Source organism: Rutidosis leptorrhynchoides, chromosome 10 (genome assembly GCF_046630445.1).
Source record: "Rutidosis leptorrhynchoides isolate AG116_Rl617_1_P2 chromosome 10, CSIRO_AGI_Rlap_v1, whole genome shotgun sequence".
Classification (NCBI taxonomy): Eukaryota; Viridiplantae; Streptophyta; class Magnoliopsida; order Asterales; family Asteraceae; genus Rutidosis; species Rutidosis leptorrhynchoides.
The window spans coordinates 262794531-262818971 of NC_092342.1; the positions used below are offsets into that span (position 1 = coordinate 262794531).

General features: G+C 32.9%; 1 protein-coding gene and 1 long non-coding RNA gene across 7 annotated transcripts; both read left to right on the forward strand.

Annotated features, from left to right (window-relative positions):
- Positions 1-795: 795 nt before the first annotated feature.
- On the forward strand, positions 796-2718 carry LOC139871014 (uncharacterized). The gene is made up of 4 exons (XM_071858766.1): positions 796-819; positions 993-1307; positions 1417-1740; positions 2083-2718. Exons 1-4 carry the CDS (start codon positions 796-798, stop codon positions 2563-2565), a joined length of 1146 nt encoding a protein of 381 aa, XP_071714867.1. The 3' UTR covers positions 2566-2718.
- A 3676-nt stretch (positions 2719-6394) lies between these two features.
- LOC139871765 (uncharacterized) lies at positions 6395-9990 on the forward strand. 6 transcript variants are annotated; one of them, XR_011766764.1, is made up of 11 exons: positions 6395-6681; positions 7315-7526; positions 7682-7983; positions 8102-8289; positions 8424-8497; positions 8581-8623; positions 8742-8867; positions 8967-9014; positions 9113-9324; positions 9470-9715; positions 9808-9990. It is a non-coding gene; the product is annotated as an uncharacterized lncRNA (long non-coding RNA). The 6 variants fall into 6 exon arrangements; XR_011766761.1 differs by having other exon boundaries at positions 8742-8776; positions 8930-9014; XR_011766766.1 differs by having other exon boundaries at positions 8742-8776; positions 8930-9014; positions 9812-9990.
- The last annotated feature ends 14451 nt before the right edge of the window (positions 9991-24441 follow it).

Genomic DNA, 24441 nt, shown 5'->3' on the forward strand with positions numbered 1-24441 from the left:
AGTACCTTAACAGCATTCTATGATAGAATTATCTGGGATTGGGGTTGATTATTATGACACCCATTAGCCCCCGGTTTCCGTTAGAGTGTATGAGCTCCCGAGCTGGGTGGATGGTTTATTTTTTATGACACTTTGGCACCGGTTGGCCTATATTTTATAAACATGTGTTCAGCCGTGGGGTGTAAAGACCGGCACAGAGGTTCTATATTTTGAAGGCACATGTATTCAGCCGTGGGGTGAAAGACCGGCACAGATGGTTACTATTATATTTTGAATCCTCACCAGGTGTTCTTCATATGAAAGATATTTTTATGCAGTTGGAATGGGACTTCTGCACATTTTATAATATTTAAAATCTTGTGGTCTATTAAAATAATGAAAATGAAATGATTACTATAAACGGATGAACTCACCAACCCTTTTGGTTGACACTTGAAAGCATGTTTATTCTCAGGTTTGAAAGAAATATTCCGCTGTGCATTAGCTCATTTTAAGGATATTACTTGGAGTCATTCATGACATATTTCAAAAGACGTTGCATTCGAGTCGTTGAAGTTCATTAGAGATTATTATTAAGTAAATGAAAAATTAGGTCATTTATAGTTTGGATATTATAAAATGGTATGCATGTCTGTCAACTTTCGATGTAATGAAAGTTTGTCTTTTAAAAACGAATACAATATCTGTAAAATGTATCATTTAGAGGTCAAGTACCTCGCGATGTAATCAACTATTATGAATCGTTTATAATCAATATGGACTTCGTCCGGATGGATTAGGACGGGGCGTTTCACCATGGACACAGATGCAGCAGCAGAGGTGAGTTTTTCTGGCGCAAGCAAACATTTGCGTCCTTGCGTCTGCTTTCCTATAGGCGCAAGTCTGTTCTTGCGTCCTTGCGTCTCGATGGTTCCACACACGCAAGAGATTGTTTGCGTCCTTGCGTATGTTTGTATTAATTTAAATTAACCTTATTTGTTGAATTATTGTAGGTAAGTGTTGATAAGCAGCCTGTTAAAGTGAATAAGAGAAAAAGAAAGGAACAAGACTGGGCTACTGAGGAAGAAATTTGGGGGATGATTGACAGGTTTATAAATGATCAAGGAACTCTCCAACCACTGCCACCTAATGCCTGGAGAGATGGTAGAAAGCATGCAGGCCCAGCAAAAGATCCAAAGACAATGATTGAGAGCAAGCAAGAGACGCGTTGCATGTTCATCTTTCAAAATGAACAATTCATTTTTATAAATCAAGACTTTTGGCTTCGATTACTGGGATTAAGACATTCTGGTTATTTGGATAACTTGGTAAGTTTGTAAGTTTGTAAGTTTGTTATTCTTTTGTTAATTTTATATATTTTTATACAATTTATTTTATACTAAGGTCACACTGTATATTAACTTGTTATATTTATAGTACATTGACGGCTGGGCTACATTTCTTTTGAGATATCGTCAGAGATTTCTCCCCCGAGCCAGTCAAGTTTATGCCACTCCTCAGTTTCCAGCTGAGGTGCTTAAAGCAAGTTCTCGATGGACTATTATGCCACTGGGATTCCTGAACATGTTTGAGAGGTTCGACACTTATTTTGACAATACTCAGAAGGAGGTGGGCACACAGGAAGAATCTACAACAGATGGAGAGGGAATTATTGGCCATAATCCTCCAGATTACATGTACTTAATTGGACTTGGAGACGGCAGTGTTGACCTATATCCATCTTGGGCTGACTGTGATCAGGTAAACACTAGTATATATACAGCATTTGTGTTTCTGGAACAGACGCAAGGACAGTTTTGCGTCCTTGCGTCTTTGTTACTGGACGCAAGTTTCTCCTTGCGTCCTTGCGTCTACTAGTCGCAAGGATAATCTTGCGACCTTGCGTTTGTTTTAGGTTTTCGCAAGGTTTATCTTGCGTCCTTGCTTCATTGTTACCGGACGCATATTTCACCTTGCGTCCTTGCGTCTCCGGGTCGCAAGGTTAACCTTGCGACCTTGCGTATATTTTTGGACCTTCGCAAGGATTATCTTGCGTTCTTGCGTCTGTTGTTTTGTTTTATCCTGTCTGTCTGTCTGTTACAGGTCTTGATCCCAGTACATTTTTATGACGAAGAACATTTCCTGCTGCTTCAGTTGAAGTTAGAAGAAATGAAGGTTTTTGTGTACGACAGTTTACCCGGATGTGTCAGTTCACAAAAACTTGACGCAGTTTTCAAGATTTTGGGTGACAACTTGCCAGTGTACTTGAAGGCAATTGACTATTTTAACAAGATGCAAGACTCCCAAATTGTCGGATACTATGAAAATAAAGAGAGTGTGGAGTTGATGATTGAGCCTGGTCCCATTGTGCCAATGCAGACTGGTGGTCAGGGTGATTGTGGGGTTTGGGTGTGCATACACATGGAGAGGATTATTTATGGAAGGGAGGAGGTTGACAACCTTGGAGATCCTAAAAAGGCTGCAGAGCAGTATAGAAACAGAATGGCAAGGACGTTCTTCCGTGCCCGTTTTGATACACAAGAACCGCCGCCACCAACTCCACCATTAGAGATTCAGGTTGATTGATACATTGTAGCTAGTAGGTTGCTGGCCTGTATGTAAATTTTGTGTAAATAGGCAAATTGTATTTGCAACAGTTTTATTTGACTTTACACGCAAGGACGCAAGGCTATGCTTGCGTACGCAAGCATAGCTTTGCGTCCTTGCGTGTGTATATTTTTGGCCGTCTTTTGTACGCAAGCAAAATATTGCGTCCTTGCGTGTGCAGATTTTTGTCTATCTTGCGTACGCAAGCAACATCTTGCGTACGCAAGCGTAGCCTTGCGTACGCAAGGACGCAAGGAAGCTTGCGTACTTGCGCCTGTCTGTACGCAAAGTACCTTGCGCCTTGCGAGGCATTTTGTCAATTTTTTTTTTTTGGGCTCTGGTGCAAGGGGACCAAAATATTTGGGCATTTTGATGATAATCCCATATATAGAAAATACAATGGGCTAAAATCCTACGGGCTATACAATGAAAGTGGGTTGTGGGCTAAACATATACAATAAACGTACATAACTATATACACACTAATAATTATTAACATATACTCACTAGTTATCTTCATACTACATTACATAAAATACAAGAAAAAAACAATATATACTTTCGTACATCCTAAAGTTAAAAATCAATCAAATGGCTATGAAAAGTGTCGATATTCTTAACAAGATCAGGGCTCATGGAGGAGTAGTTACACAGAAGGTGGAAAATGGTGTTGTGAAAATGAAAATTTTAATGAAGAGGGAACAGTTGGAACAAGTTCTTGAACAAGTTAGCGAGAATGTAGATCGTGATCACAACAAACCAAATGTTAATGTTCGAAGACTGTTGAGATCACCAGCTTCAAAGTCGTTGTTTGAGCAACGAATTAAGGATTTGAAAAGAACTCGAAGCATACAAATGAAGAGAGCCGGAGTTATTGGAGGCCTGCCCTTCCTAGCATCCCTGAGGCCATTGCGTTTTAACTCTTTAAAATTGTAGTTAATTAACTAACAAAATTTGATTTTACTATTCTTTAACATAACAAAATTCTTTTGTATGATTTGTCATGATTATAGAGATTGTGAAGTAGTAGTATCAAAAAGGAGAGAAAAAAATCGTGTAAAATTTTGAAATAAGAGTATTAAGAAAGCTGTTATAAACAGGCGTTACAAAATTACTACGACTACTATAATTTTGTCTTTAAAACATGCACTGCAAGTACTATGAAGTACTATTACTCTCTTTGTCACACATTTAAATGTCCACAAATGAAGTGATCACACATTTATAAGAAGTATATATTCATTTTTTTCATGGTAAGTTGTCAATTTTACCTTTACTATAAGGTAAAAGTAAAATGTTCATTTTTTTCATGGTAAGTTGTCAATTTTACCTTTACTGAAGATAAATGTATTAAAAATCACCATTACCCTTTCTACTTTGAGGGTTAATTGTTGGCAAATGGAAGCTATGCTGCAACTGCAGTGGATAGTTACACCCTAATAAATAGTTATTAAAACAGAGGTTTTGTAGCCTTAAACATATGACTGTAAGTTAATTTGGCTCACGGTGTGCATCTAGACAATTAATGAAGATTATTGTAACAAATTTAGTTTCACATGGAAGTAGTTACGTCGCTAGCCAACAACCAATCAAGTGAACAATTCACTCAAGTCGAAAAGAATATAAACTGCCAATGTCTGACACTTTTTATTGTTAACATTTTGCAGATCGATTCAAGAATTGAAGATGACGTAGTCAACGTAGTTAACTGGTATTTAATCTTAGAAACATTAAGGAATCATATGTTGATTCTCTGATAAGGATCAAAGGATCCGTTGGAAGACAAACGCTCTTCGCAACAAACGATTAAAACACAAACGTGAATTAACCCGGGTAAATACCCACGTAAAACTAATGTTACGTAAAAGAAGAGTATAAACTCAAAACACTTTTTATTAATTCAAGAGATAGATGGTTTTCCATCCACTGTATACATGTGGAATATATATAATAAAAATAAACAGCCGACTTGGACTTAGACTCTACAACTATTAGGACTCTAACTTTCAATTAGGAAACAAATAATCTAATAACTAAATAGATAAAAACTTAATAATTAAAATATATGGTCTTTTGCTTTGCAGGATATTTCGTGAACTTCAATCCCAATTAAATTAGGAGTATGGCTCCACATCAGTCTTCCCCACCTGAAAAGAACTCGCCCTCGAGTTCCAACTCAAAGAAGATGATATACCCGGGTCAAAGACAAACCAATCAATGACAACTCGGTGAATAGTGCAACTCAAATAAAATGATATACCCGAGTCAAATACAAACACACCAAGTACAAATTCAGCATAGCCATTCCAGATAAGTTTGCGACGATCTCTTGTAAAAGTATTATGCTCTAAAACCCTTTCACTCTTCTCCCCTTCTTGAAAAGAACTCGACCTCGAGTTCTCAATGCACGGTTTATACATGAACAAATCTCCTTTATTAACACTCTGACTTGCATCTATGGAGTTATTCAAATAAGCATATGATATTTTCTTGCCCTCATAATCTTTTGAAATCTCTACAACTACACCTTCGTCATGGATACCTTCCGAACTCGCGGCTAAATTACATATTGATAAATTCTCTTCTATTAAATTAGAGCCTAACGAATTTGGATCTTCTTCAACACTAGCAACTATATCATTCTGCAGCTCCTCCAAAATAATTTCTTTTTCTGGACACGATGATATATTTTCTACCTGACTCTCTTCAACTATTTTATCACACTTCTCCATACGAGAATCAGAATCTGATTTCTTCAACCTCTCTATTAAACTTTTCATCGAATCAAAAACTTCATCTGTATCGAGATTCTCCTTAACAGGTTGACTCTGCTGGTAGAGTTGTGGCTGATAGTATGGATGATAGTAGGGCAGTGGTGGATAGTAGGGTTGATGGTAGGATTGTGGTTCATAGTAAATGGGACATCGGTGGTATTGTGGGAGTTCATATTGATAGTATTGTTGTGATTCGACTGAAGCATCATAAGTAGCTCTTCGGGTTTCTTCTTCAAGCCATCGTTGTTTTGCACGCTCGTTGGATTTATTAACTATATCCAACGTGTTCTTGAGTCTTTTGAGGGCGATAGCGAGATCGCGACTTTGATTACCATTATCGTCGGCCATTAAAACAAGAAAATAAAAAAAAAATCGTGTTTTTTTCGGATGAATAGTAACCCGGCGGATGAACAGTGATTTCTGACGGATGAACAGTAATCTGACGGATGAACAGTCCCTTCGGATGAACAGCGGCGATGAACAGTAACTTTTTTTTTTTTTTTTTGGGGAAAGGATATCAAAACTCAAACGTGGGAGAGACCCAAGTAATCGAATTAAGATATGTGGGATAAACTATCAAAATCCAAACGTGAGAGACCCAACTAATCGAACAATGATAGGGTGGATCGATTGCTCTGAATACCAATTGATAAGGATCAAAGGATCCGTTGGAAGACAAACGCTCTTCGCAACAAACGATTAAAACACAAACGTGAATTAACCCGGGTAAATACCCACGTAAAACTAATGTTACGTAAAAGAAGAGTATAAACTCAAAACACTTTTTATTAATTCAAGAGATAGATGGTTTTCCATCCACTGTATACATGTGGAATATATATAATAAAAATAAACAGCCGACTTGGACTTAGACTCTACAACTATTAGGACTCTAACTTTCAATTAGGAAACAAATAATCTAATAACTAAATAGATAAAAACTTAATAATTAAAATATATGGTCTTTTGCTTTGCAGGATATTTCGTGAACTTCAATCCCAATTAAATTAGGAGTATGGCTCCACATCATTCTCTCATGAATGACTTCTGGAAAACCACATTCCAGGCAATCTTGATAGTAAAGATAAGATTTGTAGTGACGACTCTGTTACCAGTTATACAGACCAGTTCAAGCGCGGTTTAAGTATTTTTCACATTTTCACATTTGTTGTTTGGGATTTAGAGATTGGTTTTCGGATATTCACTCAATTTGACCTTCATGTCCATGACTTCTGATGACCTGAAATCCATGAAACGGATGTTACCAAAGGTAGAAACACGTAGCAAGAATAATGCTAAAGATCAGCGGTAATCAATACAGGTATGGTTGACCCGCAAATACCTAACAGTCCAGCTTTATAAATATTTAGTGTATAATTTAAGATCCGCAAAATGACTAATAATAATTATAAATCTATTTTCTATTAGAATGTTTAAGAGGTTGTAAGGATTACAAAAAGACGTTGGGCGACATCTAATCACACGACCCATTTGACCCATTTTTATTAAGTAATTAAACCTATGAAAATTGTTAGTCCCAAATCTTTTTATTATGCAAGTATGAAACCAAGTTGATGAAGTAATAATTACTATTACTGGACGTCTAAGTTAGAACCAGCTTCTTAGAACTCAGAGATCATTCATGGACATGTCTTGAGATATCAGATATTACGTTACTGGCTTTGGGTAATCATTTACTCAACTGTACTAAAATTACCTTGAACCTGGAATCACTAATCATCTGAGAGAAACACACAATCTGAAATCTGTATCTTCACTTTAGAAGCTGACCAATGTTGCTTTTGTGTTCATTTTTATTACCAAAAAAGTAAGATGGTAGTTAATCGTTTATCAGTGTTGTGGTGTTTCGATTGGTGACCATATTGGATTCATAATGGAAGTGCTATCTTGATTCAGTAATGAACAGCCTAAATATCTAACAATTGATTTCTAGGTCGTGTACAATGCAGTAAAGTTGCAATTATGGTGGAAAAGAAGAAACGCAAAATCGACTTACTTACTACAATAATAACATGTCCTTTAAGATGCCCAAATTACCTTCATTATTTTGATGTTTCGGTCTGATGGTGTCGACTGGGATACATGTATGGAGCTCTTCTGTGTGTTCTACAAGTAGATACTTATGACCATTTAGATAACCATCGGGTATGTGAAACTTATTGTTTGAGTTGTTGAAATTTCGTCTATAAATAGCGTCAATAGTGGAGGTATGCAATGATCATGTTTATGTTTAGGTTTCATTTTTAATTTTTGTCCTAATCGACGATGGTTATTGAAGTATTGAACCTTCTTAATTGCAGTGTTATGATACAAATATTGGTCCTGATTTGTACACCTTGGCTTATTTTCAATTTCAAGTATCAGTTGTCACTATCCTTCAGTGAGAATCAAGTGTAAGGTTTGGGGATTTTTCATTATTTTGACCGTTTACTCGAAGGTAATTTTGTTTACTCTTATTACATTACCTATGGTAGTGTCTCCATACTATTTGTTTTTATTTTGGGTGCTTTTTGTCAAGAGTAATATACAATAGCTTTGGTTGTTGGCATTTCGAGAGTTGCTTGTGAGTAATTTACTTCCAGCTGGTTATCTTTTTCCAGAGGTATGGACAAATAACTTAACTGATAAATGATGATGTTGTTGCATGATGTTTTTGTATTGTATATGGAAATGATACTTTTTTGAAATGATTCTTTGAATGTCGAATCACATATTGGTAGTAGGAAGGCTGCACATATGTTGAAATATCCACATGCTCAAGTGATTAGTTAGGGAATCAGTGATACTACCCAGCCCATTTCAGAAGTCTTACGTCTACAATCGCTAAGGTATGGTTTCACTTTACTATTTTTTTTTCTTCGCGGTCAGCGGCGACGGTAGAAGATCTTGAAGACATCGGCTATGAATGGTATATAATTCATATAAATACCTCATAATACGATTCTAATTTCTGATATATATCAAATATATATGATTGATTTTTGGTATTGAAATTATTTTGAAACACGAGTTTGATTAGGGTTTGTTGATACTTATATTCAGATTGGGACGATAATAAGAGAAGATTGTATATCCGACGATGCTATTTGATCGCTGATGATCATTAGAGTTTCAAAGTTGGTATCGTTATATATTTAATAATGAAGTTCTTTAGTAACTTAAATCGTTAATTATCAATAATGTTTTTCTAATTGTGTAGGGATATCTTTAATTTAGTGGGTTCTTTCCTACAATTGTTTATGGTAATGCTTTTCTTACGATTAAGAAAAGTTGTACAATTTGTCAATCTTTTAACTCATTAGATCTATGTTTAATTGTCAAGAATTGTTGATATAGTTTTAAATTTTTCTTTTTTTGGAGGCCGATGCAGTTCCAAATGCAATAAGAGCTTGGTGGTAAATTCTTCAATCAGTTTCTAAGCGGATAAAAAATATTACTCTGTATCATTTTTAAGCAAGATGGGGCCATTTAATTTTGCTCATTCAGGTTATAAAATCCTACATGTGACTACCTGTTACAATAAAAAATAAATACTTTTGCTCATTCAGGTTTTCCTCAAGTAAGCAATCAGTTTTTCGGTTGCAGAGTTTACATGGACGAAGATGTAACCCCAGTTAACCTCTTCCAGTCAGCGTATGCCATCTCAATCACTGTGGATATAAACATGATATAGTGTAATTAACTCGATATCGTTTGTACGGTCACCTAAATGTTTCATTTGTGTTTTTCAGCCTTCGAAATGCGATAGAAAAAGTCTGTTGTTAAGTATTTTCACGGACATTAAGGTTGCAACGATCTTTACCGTAATGGAAATGGTTCGCCTACAGTTTCAGAAAATGTGGCAAGAAAGCGACTCCCAAATACTCTATTGATGCTGACGTTGTTGAGTCGGTTACCAGTGTTACACTTGTGGTTTTGTTGAAAGTGTTGTCCCAGAGTTAAGGTATAACTAAATATGCATATGTATATTCATTATTCTTTATGATAATAAAGTACAAAATTTCCTACAACATACAATACCAATCCTATTACTTATATTTCACTTAATATTTGCTTTTAAATACTTGATTATTTAACACACTTTGCAGCTAATAATCAACCACGTTGAATTGTCAAAATAACAGTTTGACAAAATCGAAAACTTGAAAGCAGCAACTATTCAACAAGAGACAAAATTACAGATGAAATCAATAGCTTGAAAACGATATATATCAGACACATTCTCTTGGAAAACTTTCGTTGATAAAGGCGATTATGCAGCTATGTTGAATTATAAAAACAATATGTTCGAACAACTTGGCAGATTAACAGCTATGGAAAACTACGTAGCTAAGGTGATTTTATTATTTACATCATTTATCATTTTTCATATGATATACTTTTATCATTAAATTTCTAATGGAGTTTATTAAAAAATTTCATGCAGGCAGATAAATTACGCGCCATTGCATATAAAGAGCTTCAGACTGTACTAACATTAAGACTATTGTTTTCGCTACGTATGCAGTTCTTAAACATGTCAAACGATTACAATCTTGGAATAATTAGGAAACTAGGCCAAATGTGTGATCTTAATGTTTAATTTTTTAAACAATAGTTAAACTTTCAATATTATTCTCTCTATACATATGTTTTGTTTTTTTATTTTAGAATCATAGATTGAATATAAAACAACTAATACTACTTACTACTTTAATTTAATACATCCAATATAAACATTACTCTTTATTAAACTCTCACAAAGCTTCGCGAATTCGCGGGTCTTCAGCTAGTAAATAAATAAATAAATAAATAAGGGTTATTTATCAGGTCAAAAATATAAAATGTTGATAATAACACATAATTTATAAGTTTATGTACTACAATGGTAATATTTTGGGTATATAGCCTAATTGTAACAAAAGTGAAAGTATATAGCTTATTTATGACTTAAAACCAAAAGAAAATGGAAATTTATATTGAAATGGATACCTATTTTTGGCTTTTATAACAATTCTTTGTTATACAAAAAAAATTTGCCAACTGTTATGATATCAAAGTCAATAATGGATGACAGATATTTCAATATTTTAATATTTGTACAGTAAATTATTATAGTATAAATATGGAACGATGTAAACTTGTAAACTTGCACTTCTGATATATATATATATATATATATATATATATATATATATATATATATATATATATATATATATATATATATATATATATATATATATTTCATATATACTCCCTCTCTTTATATCTTCTAATAATTATCAATAGTCCACAGTCAAGAACCAGGCCACTAAAGGTAGTTATAAGCCTACTGAATTATAACACGTTATCAGCACGAAGTGCTCCGTATAATCAAGGTAAATATTATTATCATCATAACTAACATTTATATTTATGTTATTTAAGTTATATATGGTCGGTTATACCGCCTGAATTATATTTCTGTAATCTAACTTTTATTAACTTCACTAACATTTATATTTATGTTATTTAAGTTATATATGGTCGGTTATACCGCCTGAATTATATTTCTGTAATCTAACTTTTATTAACTTCACTAACATTTATATTTATGTTATTTAAGTTATATATGGTCGGTTATACCGCCTGAATTATATTTCTATAATCTAACTCTTATTAACTTCACTAACATTTATATTTATGTTATCTAACATTTATATGCAATTAATCATTATTTATTTCATGCGTACTAATGTTTATTCTTAAATTTATTATTTATGCATAATATGTTTATTATCTTAATCTAAACGTATTTATACTAAATGTATTTTATAGTAATCATATTTATACTAATAAAATTCTTTTATTAAAATTGTTATTAATATAACGAATACATAACGGTTGTTAACGTCAACTGATGACGTTACAACGACTATATTTTTCAAATATAAAATAAACATCTCCGTTTTTCACATTTTCACAAATCAATCTTCATTTTCTCAGATTACCACTCTCAAAAGTTTTTGTAAAGATGATTCATACAAGGATGATTTTTCCTATTGTATTGGTCATATTAACTATCATCATTGTTGCTAATATACCACCGGGTGAACCTATATTCTATCCTGCCCTTGTGGTTTTATTATTTGTAATCATACCATTATTTTGTTGTTTGCTACTTATGAATTTAAAATGATTCTAATTTCATGTTGTTAGAAATTGATTATGATTATAATTTATGTTGTTCATCTTTCTGAAAATAGAAAATGTCAAACTTATCAAAGCTTGAGTTTGATGCCCTAGACGTATCAGGAACAAACTACACATCATGGGTCATGGATGTAGAAATAAATCTTGGATCATTGAGTATTTTAGAAACTTTAAAAGAAAACAATACTTGTTCTGATCAAGATAAATTAAAATCAATTGCTTTTATTCGCAAACATATTGATATCACCTTAAAACATATGTATCTCACTATCAAAGATCCACATGTTTTATGGGAATGTATCAAGAGTAGATTCGATAATCAAAAGGAAATATTACTCCCAGCTGCGAGGGAAGAATGGAGAAATCTAAGGTTCCAAGATTTTAAAAAAGTAAGTGAATACAGCTCGGTCATATTCAAGATCCGTTCAAAGCTTCAATTCTGTGGTCAAGAAATAAGTGATGCTGATATGATTGAGAAAACTTTCTCCACAATGCACTTTGCAAACATAATTATACAAGAAAATTTAAGATTGCAGAATTACAAAACTTTTTCCAAACTTCAAACTTATCTCTTAGTTGCAGAAGTGAATAAAGAATTACTGATGAAGAATCAAGAATCTCGTCCTACGGGTGCGCTAGCATTCCCTGAAGCTAATGCTATTAACAATAATAATAATAATAAAAGAAATGCACCTGGACGAGGACGTGGGCGAGGTCGTGGTCATATTGGCCAAAACTATCATCATGGAAATTACCATAACAATAATAAAAATCATAACTATGTTCGAAATCACTCTTATGGTAATGGTCGTGGTGGTGGTGGTCGTGGTCGTAATATTTACGGTGGTCGTGGACAAAGAAATAATAATCCACAAAATTATAAATTTCAACTACCATACAATCCCACAAATCATAATGTTGAAGGAAGCTCTTCAAAGAATATTGAAGATTCTTGTTATCGATGTGGTAAAATTGGACATTGGTCTAAGAACTGTCGAACAAATCAATATTCTGTTAATCAATATCAAGAATCCCTAAAGGGAAAAGAAAAAGAGGCAAACCTTGTGGATGACCTTGATACAAAAATCACTGAGCCAACAAGTGACTACTTTAATGAATAAATTTTATATTATATGTCCATATCAAATAAATGGATATAGATTTACGATCTATACCATATCTACTTTACTATATCTTTCCTTATTATGTACTTTCGTTTATAACATATTTTGAATGTAATATATTGATGAATTATGTACTTATTATTTGTTTCTCATATTTTGAAGTTCATGATGTACACTACTGGAGTGCAAAATCAGTCAAATGGTGGGGATCTTTGTATTGCAGACAGTGGTACCACACACACTATATTCAAATCTAAAAAATATTTCACTGATTTTAAAGCAACAGAAGGAACGGTACATACTATATCAGGTCTTGCGAATTTAATAAAAGGAATGGAAAAGGAAAAATTCATGTTACTAAATGGTACAAATTTTCTAATAAAAAATGCCTTATTTTCTCCCATGTCAAAGAGAAATTTGTTAAGCTTCTCTGACATATACCAAAATGGATATGATTATCAGTCAGTGACTACAGAAAATGATAAATATTTAAGTATCACTGACAAGAAGCATGTGATTGAAAAACTACCAAGACTTAGTTCTAGTTTACATTATACATATATAAATGTACCAGAAGCACACATCGTAGTTAATGAAAAGGCATGTGATCCTGTAATGATCAATCTGTAGCATGAAAGATTAGGCCACTCAGGATCAACAATGATGAAAAGAATAATTCAAAATACACATGGACATCCATTGACGGATCAAAAGATCCATCATGATGCACTTATCTCATGTACATCATGCTCACTTGGAAAATTGATAATAAGACCATCACCTCTTAAGGTTGAAAAAGAATCACCAATGTTTCTTGAAAGAATTCAAGGTGATATATGTGGACCAATTCATCCACCATGTGGACCATTTAGATATTTCATGGTCCTAATAGACGCATCTAGTAGATGGTCTCATGTTTGCCTATTATCAAGTCGAAATGTGGCATTTGCAAAATTTCTTGCTCAAATTATTAAATTGAGAGCACATTTCCCTGATTATACTATTAAAAGGGTGAGATTGGATAATGCTGGTGAGTTTACATCTCAAACATTTAATGATTTTTGCATGTCTATTGGGATTGTTGTTGAACATCCTGTTGCTCATGTGCATACACAAAATTGTTTAGCCGAATCACTAATTAAACGATTGCAGTTAATAGCTAGACCATTGATAATGAGAACAAAACTCTCAGTATCTGTATGGGGTCATGCAATTTTACATGCTGCATCATTAATTCGCATTAGACCAAGTGCAAGTCATACATATTCTCCCTTGCAACTTGCTTTTGGCCATCAGCCAAATATTTCCCACCTTAGAACATTTGATTGTGCAGTTTATGTTCCTATCGCACCACCACAACGCACTAAAATGGGTCCTCAAAGAAGGATGGGAATATATGTTGGATATGAAACATCTTCAATCATAAGATATATTGAACCCATGAAGGGTGATATTTTTACAGCACGTTTTGCTGATTGTCACTTTAATGAAACATTGTTCCCTATATTAGGGGGAGAAATAAAAAATAAAGAAAATGATGTTTCATGGTGTGAACCTCAATTAATGTATCTTGATCCTCACACAAAAGAATGCGAGATCGAAGTTCAAAAAATAATGCATATGCAAGAACTTGCAAATAAATTGCCTGATGCATTTACAGATACAAAAAGAGTGACTCAATCATATATACCAGCATCAAATGTTCCAGCTCGAATTCAAATTCCAAAAGCTGGCAATAATGTCACTTTTGAGTCTTTGCCACGCCAGAAACGTGGGAGACCAATTGGCTCCAAAGATAAAAATTCTCGAAAAAGAAAATCAGCTGATAATGAGGTAAATGAAAGTGTTCAAGAAGAACCACAAATAAATACTCCTTCTGCAGAGGAGATTGATGATGTCAATACAGAATTTTCAATTAATTATGCACATTCAAAAATATTATGGAACCGAAATGAAATGAAAAATCTTGATGAAATATTTTCATATAATGTTGCATATGACATCATGAATGATGATGATGATCCAGAACCAAAATCTATCATGGAATGTCAAAATAGACATGATTGGGATAATTGGAAAGGAGCAATACGAGCTGAATTTGAATCGCTCAATAAAAGAAAAGTTTTCAGATCTATCGTTCTCACACCTAAAGATGTGAAACCAGTGGGATATAGATGGGTTTTTGTGCGAAAAAGAAATGAGAAAAATGAAGTTACAAGGTATAAAGCTAGACTTGTAGCTCAAGGTTTTTCTCAAAGACCGGGAATTGATTATGATGAAACTTATTCCCCTGTTATGGATGCAATTACTTTTAGATACTTAATCAATCTGGCAGTTTCTAAAAATTTAGAAATGCATCTCATGGATGTTGTGACTGCTTATCTATATGGATCACTTGATAGTGATATATATATGAAGATACCTGAAGGATTTAAGGTATCAGAAGCAACCAATGCAAAATTCAAAGAAATGTACTCAATCAAGTTACAAAGGTCTTTATATGGGTTGAAACAATCGGGTCGCATGTGGTATAAACGATTAAGTGATTACTTGATATGCAAAGGGTATACCAATAATCTTATTTGCCCATGTGTATTCATTAAGAAAACAACATCCGGATATGTGATCATAGCCGTTTATGTCGATGATCTTAACATCATAGGTACAAATAAAGAGATCCATGAAGCCATTCAACTTCTAAAGAAAGAATTTGGAATGAAAGATCTCGGAAAAATCAAGTATTGCCTTGGTTTGCAGATTAAGCATATGCCTAATGGTTTACTTGTACATCAAACAACTTATACGGAAAAGATTTTAAAATGTTTCAATATGGACAAGGCAAAACCATTAAGTGCTCCTATGGTTGTTAGATCACTTAATGTTGACACTGATCCATTTCGTCCATGTGAAGATCATGAAGATATCCTAGGACCAGAAGTACCATATCTTAGTGCAATTAGAGCTCTTATGTATCTTACAAATTGTACAAGACCTGACATTTCTTTTGCAGTTAATTTGTTGGCAAGGTTCAGCTCAGCTCTTACCAAAAGACACTGGAATGGGATCAAACACATATTTAGATACCTTCGAGGAACTACTGATTTAGGATTATTTTATTCTAACGAATCAAAACAAGATTTGGTTGGTTATGCAGATGCAGGTTATTTATCTGATCCACATAAAGCTAAATCTCAAAATGGATATGTATTCCTAAGTGGAGGTACTGCAATATCATGGCGTTCTAAAAAACAAACACTTGTTGCAACATCATCAAATCATGCCGAAGTGATTGCATTACATGAAGCTACTCGGGAATGTTTTTGGTTGAGATCAATGACACAACTCATTACTGATTCTTGTGGACTAGAATGCGATAAAAGCCCAACAACTATCTATGAAGATAATGCAGCTTGCATAGCACAGATGAAAGAATGGTATATCAAAAGTGATCGAACAAAACACATACCTCCTAGATTTTTCTCATATACTCAAAATCTCATCAAAGACAACCAGATTGAAATGAGATATGTTCAATCCAGCAAAAACTCTGCCGATTTTTTCACCAAAGCACTTTTAACTGCTATTTTTGGAATGCATGTTCACAATATTGGCATGAGGCATGTTCAAAAGATGTAAAAGATCAACGATGTCTACTTGAGGGGAGTCAACTCTATGCTGCACTCTTTTTCCCTTAGCTAAAGTTTTTTCCCAATGGGTTTTCTTTAGCAAGGTTTTTAACGAGGCAGTACTAGTTACTCTCTAATAAAATGTCATCCAAGGGGGAGTGTTATGATATCAAAGTCAATAATGGATGACAGATATTTCAATATTTTAATATTTGTACAGTAAATTATTATAGTATAAATATGGAACGATGTAAACTTGTAAACTTGCACTTCTGATATATATATATATATATATATATATATATATATATATATTTTATATATACTCTCTCTCTTTATATCTTCTAATAATTATCAATAGTCCACAGTCAAGAACCAGGCCACTAAAGGTAGTTATAAGCCTACTGAATTATAACACCAACTAGTTACCATAAAAGTATCAAACTCCTATCTGTTAAATAGTGAACATTTAACGGTTTGTTGTCAATAGTCGCAATTGTAATTTTAATAGTTTCAGTTGATATTTTCAGGTCAAGAAAATCGTAATATTTTTTCAAGTAAACTTATAGAGATCAATTGTAATATCTATTAAATCTTTTCTATTTTAATTTATGTATTTTGAAAGAAAAAAAAATAGTGAACATCAACAATATATGTTCACTTTTACCTATTAGGATCTTCGGATCGATTGAAGCTACATAGAACTATAAGATTATGGTACGGTATATAATTAAGAAGACAAAGTATATATGTGATAAAGCTTGTCGAGCTAGTTCTACAGTATGAGTTATAATCAAATTCGACTTGAGCTTTGTATATTTATTTTAAATTTGAAATGAATATTGAATAGAAATCTCACTATATTCTTTATCCAAAATCAAACATTAATCATATTATATGGTCAAGGGCTCACTAATTAGTTCTCAAACAAGTCGAGTTTGAGTTTAGGTTTGGTCCTCTAGTCAATCTTGAAACACTCTAAACCGAGAGGACCTATAATGCAATATAGGTTAAATAAAGGGTGTTTCTTGAATAATTTCTCATTATTAAATAAATACACTATTAGTATATAATGTGATGTAAGAAGGTACGTATACCGAAAGGTTAGTATATAATGTGATGTATGATGAGGTTCGTCTCAGTGATTCTAAAATCCCCGTTCGAGGCATAAAATGAGATCGTATAAACGTTAAACTTTTCAATACATATAAAATGATAATACTACTAAAAGTTATCAATAGACCGATAGAGAAAAAACTTTTAAAAATAACCGTAACAAAGTTGAAATACTAAAAAGTCATTTTGAAGACTATAGTTAAAATAATAAAAAGTCATTAAGACTATAGTTTAGGGGTGTTCATCGGTTCGGTTTTCGGTTTGTTCGGTTTATTCGGTTCGGTGTATTCGGTTTTGAATTTTTTTTGGGCAAAACCGAAAACCGAACCGAAAACCGAATTCAAAGTTAAAACCGAACCGAACCGAAAACCGAATTCAAATTCGGATTCGGTTCGGTTTTCGGTTAAAACCGAATATTATGAAAAAACGGAGAACGATGGTAGTTTAATTGTGGCGTTACTGATGTCTTAGTTATTTATATCCTAAAACAATGACGTACTATTAAATTATAAAGAATTCGATGATTTATTAATATTTACAGCTTAATTATGACGTTTACCGCTTTTGTAATTAAGAAGAAGAACATAATAATTTGAGTAACATAATTATATTGTGAGTTACCAAATCGTCATATGGGTGAGAATATATTTTATTGATTGCATCCCAAATTATAATGACATTAAAACATAAATATACAAATTAAATATATAAAAACATTGAATTCGGTTTTGAATTCGGTTTTCGGTTAAACCGAATTCAGAATTTTCAAAACCGAAAACCGAAAACCGAATTCAAATTCGGTTTCGGTTTGACTCGATCCGAAAACCATTTTTCAAATTCGGTTTGGTTTTTTTCCGGTTTGGTTTCGGTTTGGTTTTCGGGTTCCACGGTTTCAAACCAAATACTGACCACCCCTACTATAGTTAAAACAATAAAAAGTTATTCACATGATAAGTTGGAACAAAAAAGGCTATTTATAGAGAGTTGAAATCTTTACCTTTACTTATAAATGGGTCAGATACTCAGATTTTGGCTAAGTTTTATTTCCAGCAGGTCAAACGGGCCAACTTTAAGCAACTAAACAAGATAACAGGTCCGTGGACGAGTCAAGCAGGTTGAATGTCATCCGAAGTGTATCCAGGTCCATAATATCCTTTGAATTGCTTATTTTTTATTATTTAATGTTAAAAACATTTTTCCAAAATAATCTGTATAATATAAAAAATTGGATAAAAAGATGTTTTTAGGTTAGGTCAACATATTTAGACCTTTAACTAAGATTTTTCATTTTGAGTCACAGTTTGATCCACCCACATAGTAAATATTTGTTAGAGAACATTGATATTCGTATATCGGGTAGCTTGAAATGAGGTAGTACATTTCGTTTGAAATTTTCTAGAATGTTTACTTGGCATATATGTTATCATAATTTAAGTTGTTGATCTATTTATATTTGTTTGCGCATCTCTACTTCAATCCTGCAACTGTCAAGATGTGGAGCAATCTGAAGGTAAACACCTACCAGTTGTTCTTCATGCTCTTGCATCATATGACTTATTATGTTTGAAGTGTAGTAGGCCCAAGCTATCACCGATGGTAATGATAAATGACACTTAAATATGAATTGCTAGCTATAAATCATTGGGATGTAAGTGTTCTTGATCTTCTTAAATCAATCTTAATCTTACTAACCCTTCAATTTTGAAAGTTCACCACCATTTCTTTTACTTTTCTTCATCGTTGCTTTATGTTAGCCAGATTAGCTTACTGAAGTCATATTAACCATCAATTTATCAGTAACTTTTGCATACACATAAACCCTAATATCAACTGAAAAATTGCAGCTCTTGGTAATTGCAGCTTTGTTGAAGATTGTTATGAAGGTTAGATTTTCTATAATTCAGGTCTGTTACGATGCCTAGATTATGCTGTTTGTTTCTCTAAGCTTTTTATTTATTTATTTTATGAATTTAAAAACCATATAAGTTTCACCTATCTTCTAATATTAATCAGCAAAATTTTCTCTTTTTTTAGTGGCAGGCTCTTGCTTTGTTGCTTATTGGAATTAGTATAAATCAAATGCGTTATTAACCTGAGGGATCTAATGCAATCGGACTTCGAATTGCAGCTGCATATATCTATACATTTATCTTTGTAAGTTGTTCTAACATTCTTTGTGGACTGGTGTAGTTTTTACACAACATCCAAGCATACTAAAATAGATAATGCTTTTTCATGATGTAGTTTGTCACTTATTTTAGTTCTCACGGATATTATTTGTATCATTCAATTGATGGGGAGTTATTTTTACAGGTGATCATTCCATCGATGGTACAAGTCTTTAATGAATATGCACTGAAGAGTCAATTCGAAACAAGCATATACATGCAGGTGTGGATAGCAAACTTTTTCACCTATAATTCATTGACGAAACATTATATACTAATATTAGCAATAGCAGTTAATATCAAGTAAAAATAAAATATAAACCATAGAACATATAGCCTGAAATTAATGAGTCCCTCAATAATTCCACATTCGTGTGGATCATTTTCAATCTTTTATAGTCATGTCAACTGCATTAAACTCATTTAATAAATGAACAAAATGTGTAAAAAAACGTGTTGGTTAGCAAATGTTTTCGATCTGTACTAAGTTTAAAGTTTAATAACTTATAACATGATTTAAATCTCTACCCAATCTGCCCAATCTTCCATCTCTAAACTTCTCTCCAAAAAAGATTGCTTTTGTTTTTTGTGTTACTATATAACAAGAGATAAGTTTTGTGATAGTAGCTTATCATCCAGCATATGGAAGTAGTTTCTGGATTCTGTTATCATACCTATAGACATCGTTTACCCAATTTAATATTCACCACCAAGTACTAAATTCTTATGTACTTCTGTTGTAAATCTAGAATGTCTATCAAAAGTTATTCTGTTATCAATTTTTTGGGTTCTGAGTAACGTATCTTGATATCGAATTGCAAAATCTGTTTTTATATGGTATGGTGCAATTTTTAACTTTGCAGGAATCCTTGGAATTGTCATTATCAAAGGTACTTATTGCTTAATGTTTCATGTTACTACATCATGTTGTTATTGGTCAATTTCAGGTGTTACCAGTAATTAATATTCTTGATACATTGATATAGATGCATCAAGTTATTCGATAAATGTATGGATACCATCAAAACTGCTATTTGAAAGAACCTATGGGCATGTTTGAGTTTGAGATGTTTGTTGCAGGAACTTTTTATGTAATGTATACGTAAGTAGTATAGTGATTGTTTTGGTATAGTGTGTAGGTAAGCGTATAGTGAATGTAATTAATGATTGATTTAGTCAAGTAGTTACTTAGTAGCAATAATGGAACTGGTTACATATAAATTTACATATAAATGAGTATTGGAATGTCATTTTACCTGTTGATTTTTAAACAAAATTAACCAAACACAAAACAACAGGACCAGCCGACTCCATACGATGCCAATGATGATGTGCATTTGTCATTGCACAATTTATAGTACTGTAAGTCGTAACTATTTATTTAAAAGATTAGTGCAATCTTACTTTTATAATTTAATTTGATTTGTCCCTAAAAAAAACCCGCGAGTTCGCGGGTCTTAAGCTAGTTTTATTAATTATAAAACAATATGTACAAGCTATATATATACTGACGTAAAAATTAAGTTTTTTTCTTGTATATAATATTATATTTTCAATCATTCTTCAAATACTAGTATACTTTTACATTTAATAATTGTAATTATTTATTCGTGGGTAAATTAAGAAAAGTCTCATGCATTCACGGGTCGGGTTTTACCCGCGACGGGTAGTATATACCCGCGACCCGCCCGCCACCCGTCGGCGGGTATAAAATTCTACCCGTACCCGTGCCCACAGGTAAGATTTAATGATTTTACCCGCCCATCGCGGATCGGGTACTATTTGATTGAAGTAATATTTGATTGGGCTCAAACCAGAGGCGATTCTATGTTAATGGGTGTGGGGTCAAAGAACTCTACTACTTTGGAAAAATTTTATACTACGTAGTCTTCAAATTGTACAGGACACCACTAAATTTAAGTGTAGGACCCCATATTTTTTAAAAATTTAAGGTTTTTTAGAGGTAAATAACCACTAAAATACTTTTCAAATATAATTTTATTTGAAATTTTTTTTGAGACCCCCACTCGCTCAAACATATCTTAACACAATTACTAGTGGGCCTGCTTTGGACCAGTAGTTGAACAGAGAGCCCATTAACTTTGAGGTACAAATGGGAATCAGGATTCTAGATATACTTGCTTTTTCCCGACAGATAAGGTACGTTAGATAAGTCAATTTAAACGTTTGATTCGTTTTTTTCTGTGTTTATGATGCATGGAAAAAAAAAAGTAATGAACACTTCCAGAGGATTCTTAGTGCTAAAAACTTTGAAGAAAATGATGTTGGAAAAGTATACGTGTGATACGTGTAAAAAGACAAAAATATGTGGTTATATGTTGTGACAAACAACTACCGTTACAGAAAAACCTGTATGTGGGCCATCCTTTTTGCAACCGTTAGTTACATGCATACGTGCAATTGAGTGGTTTGCACTTCACATAAACCATCATTGCAAACTCCCTATAATTTTTCCAAGAATCTTAGAACTATAAAAAACTAGGACACTTCAACTAAATGATGAAAGCCTAAAACCATATAAACAAAGGATCCACAAAAAACAATACACAACCACAACTATTCAAGAAACCCTGTGTGGGGTAGTTATCTCATATCGACTATTGGACTAAAAATTAAATAGCTTATAATAGTTTGGGTACCCCATCGCCTCGCGTAAACTTTTGGAGTTGAATTGAGCAAATAAATTAATACCCATTTTTTCACAAAAAACTTGTATTATCAAAAATCTTAGCTACCGATTTTTTCCTTTCTAATTTTTATTATCTATATTATATACTCCCTATTACATTTACATAAAAAAATAATTTAAAATGAAGATATAAATATTGAAGCGGAGGAAAACTAAAAGAAAGTAATTAAACAGTATTATCTTTATCACCGACCGGCGGGCCACGCGTCCCCAATTTACTCAAAATCTTCTTTCAGTCAATTTCTCATATTGAACACTTCACAGTCCACAGTTCAAAAATAAAAAAATATATTATATATATAGATAGATAAATTTTGTGAAAAAGAGAAATATTATTTGCACTACACTTGTCTTGTTCTGGTACTTCGTGGATGATACTAAACGCGAATTTATTCACCTTTGTCTTTAATTCATTTAGCTACGTGCCTACATTACTAGCTAATCGAACCTTTTGTAATTTTTAATTAAATGCTGGTCAAGTAATAATGTAATATGTTGTGTTGAAAATTAGGTTTAATTTATGATTTCAATTTTTTTGCATTGGTCCATTTTCATGTAGTATCATATAAGCTTAAGTTGAGATTCAAACAGAATGTTTGCATATTATCTTATGTATCCAGCCATCATCATGAAGTTCATATTATCTGAAACACAAAGTTTGATGATCATATCTTATTTGGTTAAGTACGTTCTAAAAATTTGGGTTAGTGCTCTAGTGATCAATAATATTTTATAAATACAACTATTATATATATTATATATTATTACCCTCGAAAAATAACTCATAATCAATCAAGAAAATCATCAAGTATATAATATTTATATATTTTGGATTGTACGAATTATTATGGAGCAATTTTATATTATACTATATTTATATTTATATATAGCACGGGGTATTATTTAAGGAAGACAAGAAAGAAAAGTGATAGTGTGACATCAACACGGTGGATCTACTTTATATTATTTTTTGGTCTCGACAACAATGAGGCTAAGGATTATGCAGACACCTATATGACATAAACAAAGTACTCCGTAATACTTAATACCCCGACCAGCCGGCCTGTACCGGTAAAGAAAAAGGGCTATGGAGATGAATGCCAGTCAAAATAATACTTAATTAGTAACTAATACTCATTAATCACGTACATTCGAAAATATTAATTGTTCGCAAAAGGCAAGTCTCTCGCCCACATATATACTCCTATCTTCTTCTATCGAACCTCCCTCCCTCTACGAAAACAAATTGTTGATAAATGTAATACTCTGTATGTATGAGAAAAAGAGCTTTGTATTCATGTTTCGTGTATAAAAATATACTCCGTATATTTTATAGAAAAGATATTGTATACAAAATCAACTCTTGTATATGTATCATAATATATTATTAATTGATCATTCGATAAAACAATGTTTCTATAAATTCTAATAGAGGAGATGACATTAACATTTGATTTTGCTAACAACAGCTTTAGGTATGTCGTTAACATGCATAAAATATTCAAAAAAATATTACCACATTAACTATTAGACAAAAGCCATGAATAGTAACAAGGGTAATTTTGTCCTTTCACCTTTTTTTTCCCTCCTTCCTAACTAAAATCGATCGTTTTTTTTTATTCCCACACCAAACCCTACATTTCTATTAAAATCCAGAAGAATCTACTCACTCCTCCAACCCTCCATATTTCTACACTCTACCACATCATCTCCATCAATGATCTACCACCATCCCCATCACGATCTTTCAAGCCATAAATCAAACTTCCTTTCCATCCCTTACATCTGTTATTTTGTTGGTTTTTTTTTTTTTTTTTTACTTGCTTACCATCTATCGAGAACAGAGACCGGTAGGCAACACCAACAAATCAGCTGTTAATTAGCCCTAATCTCTCTCACCTCCTACGTTCATTCGTTGTAATCGTGATACGATTTCTAGCCGATAGTTAATGAGCAACGATTGAAGGTTTCTCTCTTCATAATTTGGTCCTATGAAGCGACTAAGAGGAAGAGTAATTCCTCAAATGTACAAGAAATGTGATTTATATTTGGGTAAAAGGTATAAACGTTACTTCATATGATGCCTCAGTTTGATAAAAGTATTTGTGACGCCCCGTACAAAACCATCATGTACGAATCGTC

Excerpts from the sequence above, each read along its gene's own strand:
- LOC139871014 (XM_071858766.1), top strand. The coding sequence starts at position 796 with ATGGACACAGATGCAGCAGCAGAG. Across the intron at positions 820-992 it reads ACACAGATGCAGCAGCAGAG|GTAAGTGTTGATAAGCAGCC; the intron begins GTGAGTTTTTCT and ends GAATTATTGTAG. Across the intron at positions 1,741-2,082 it reads CTTGGGCTGACTGTGATCAG|GTCTTGATCCCAGTACATTT; the intron begins GTAAACACTAGT and ends TGTCTGTTACAG.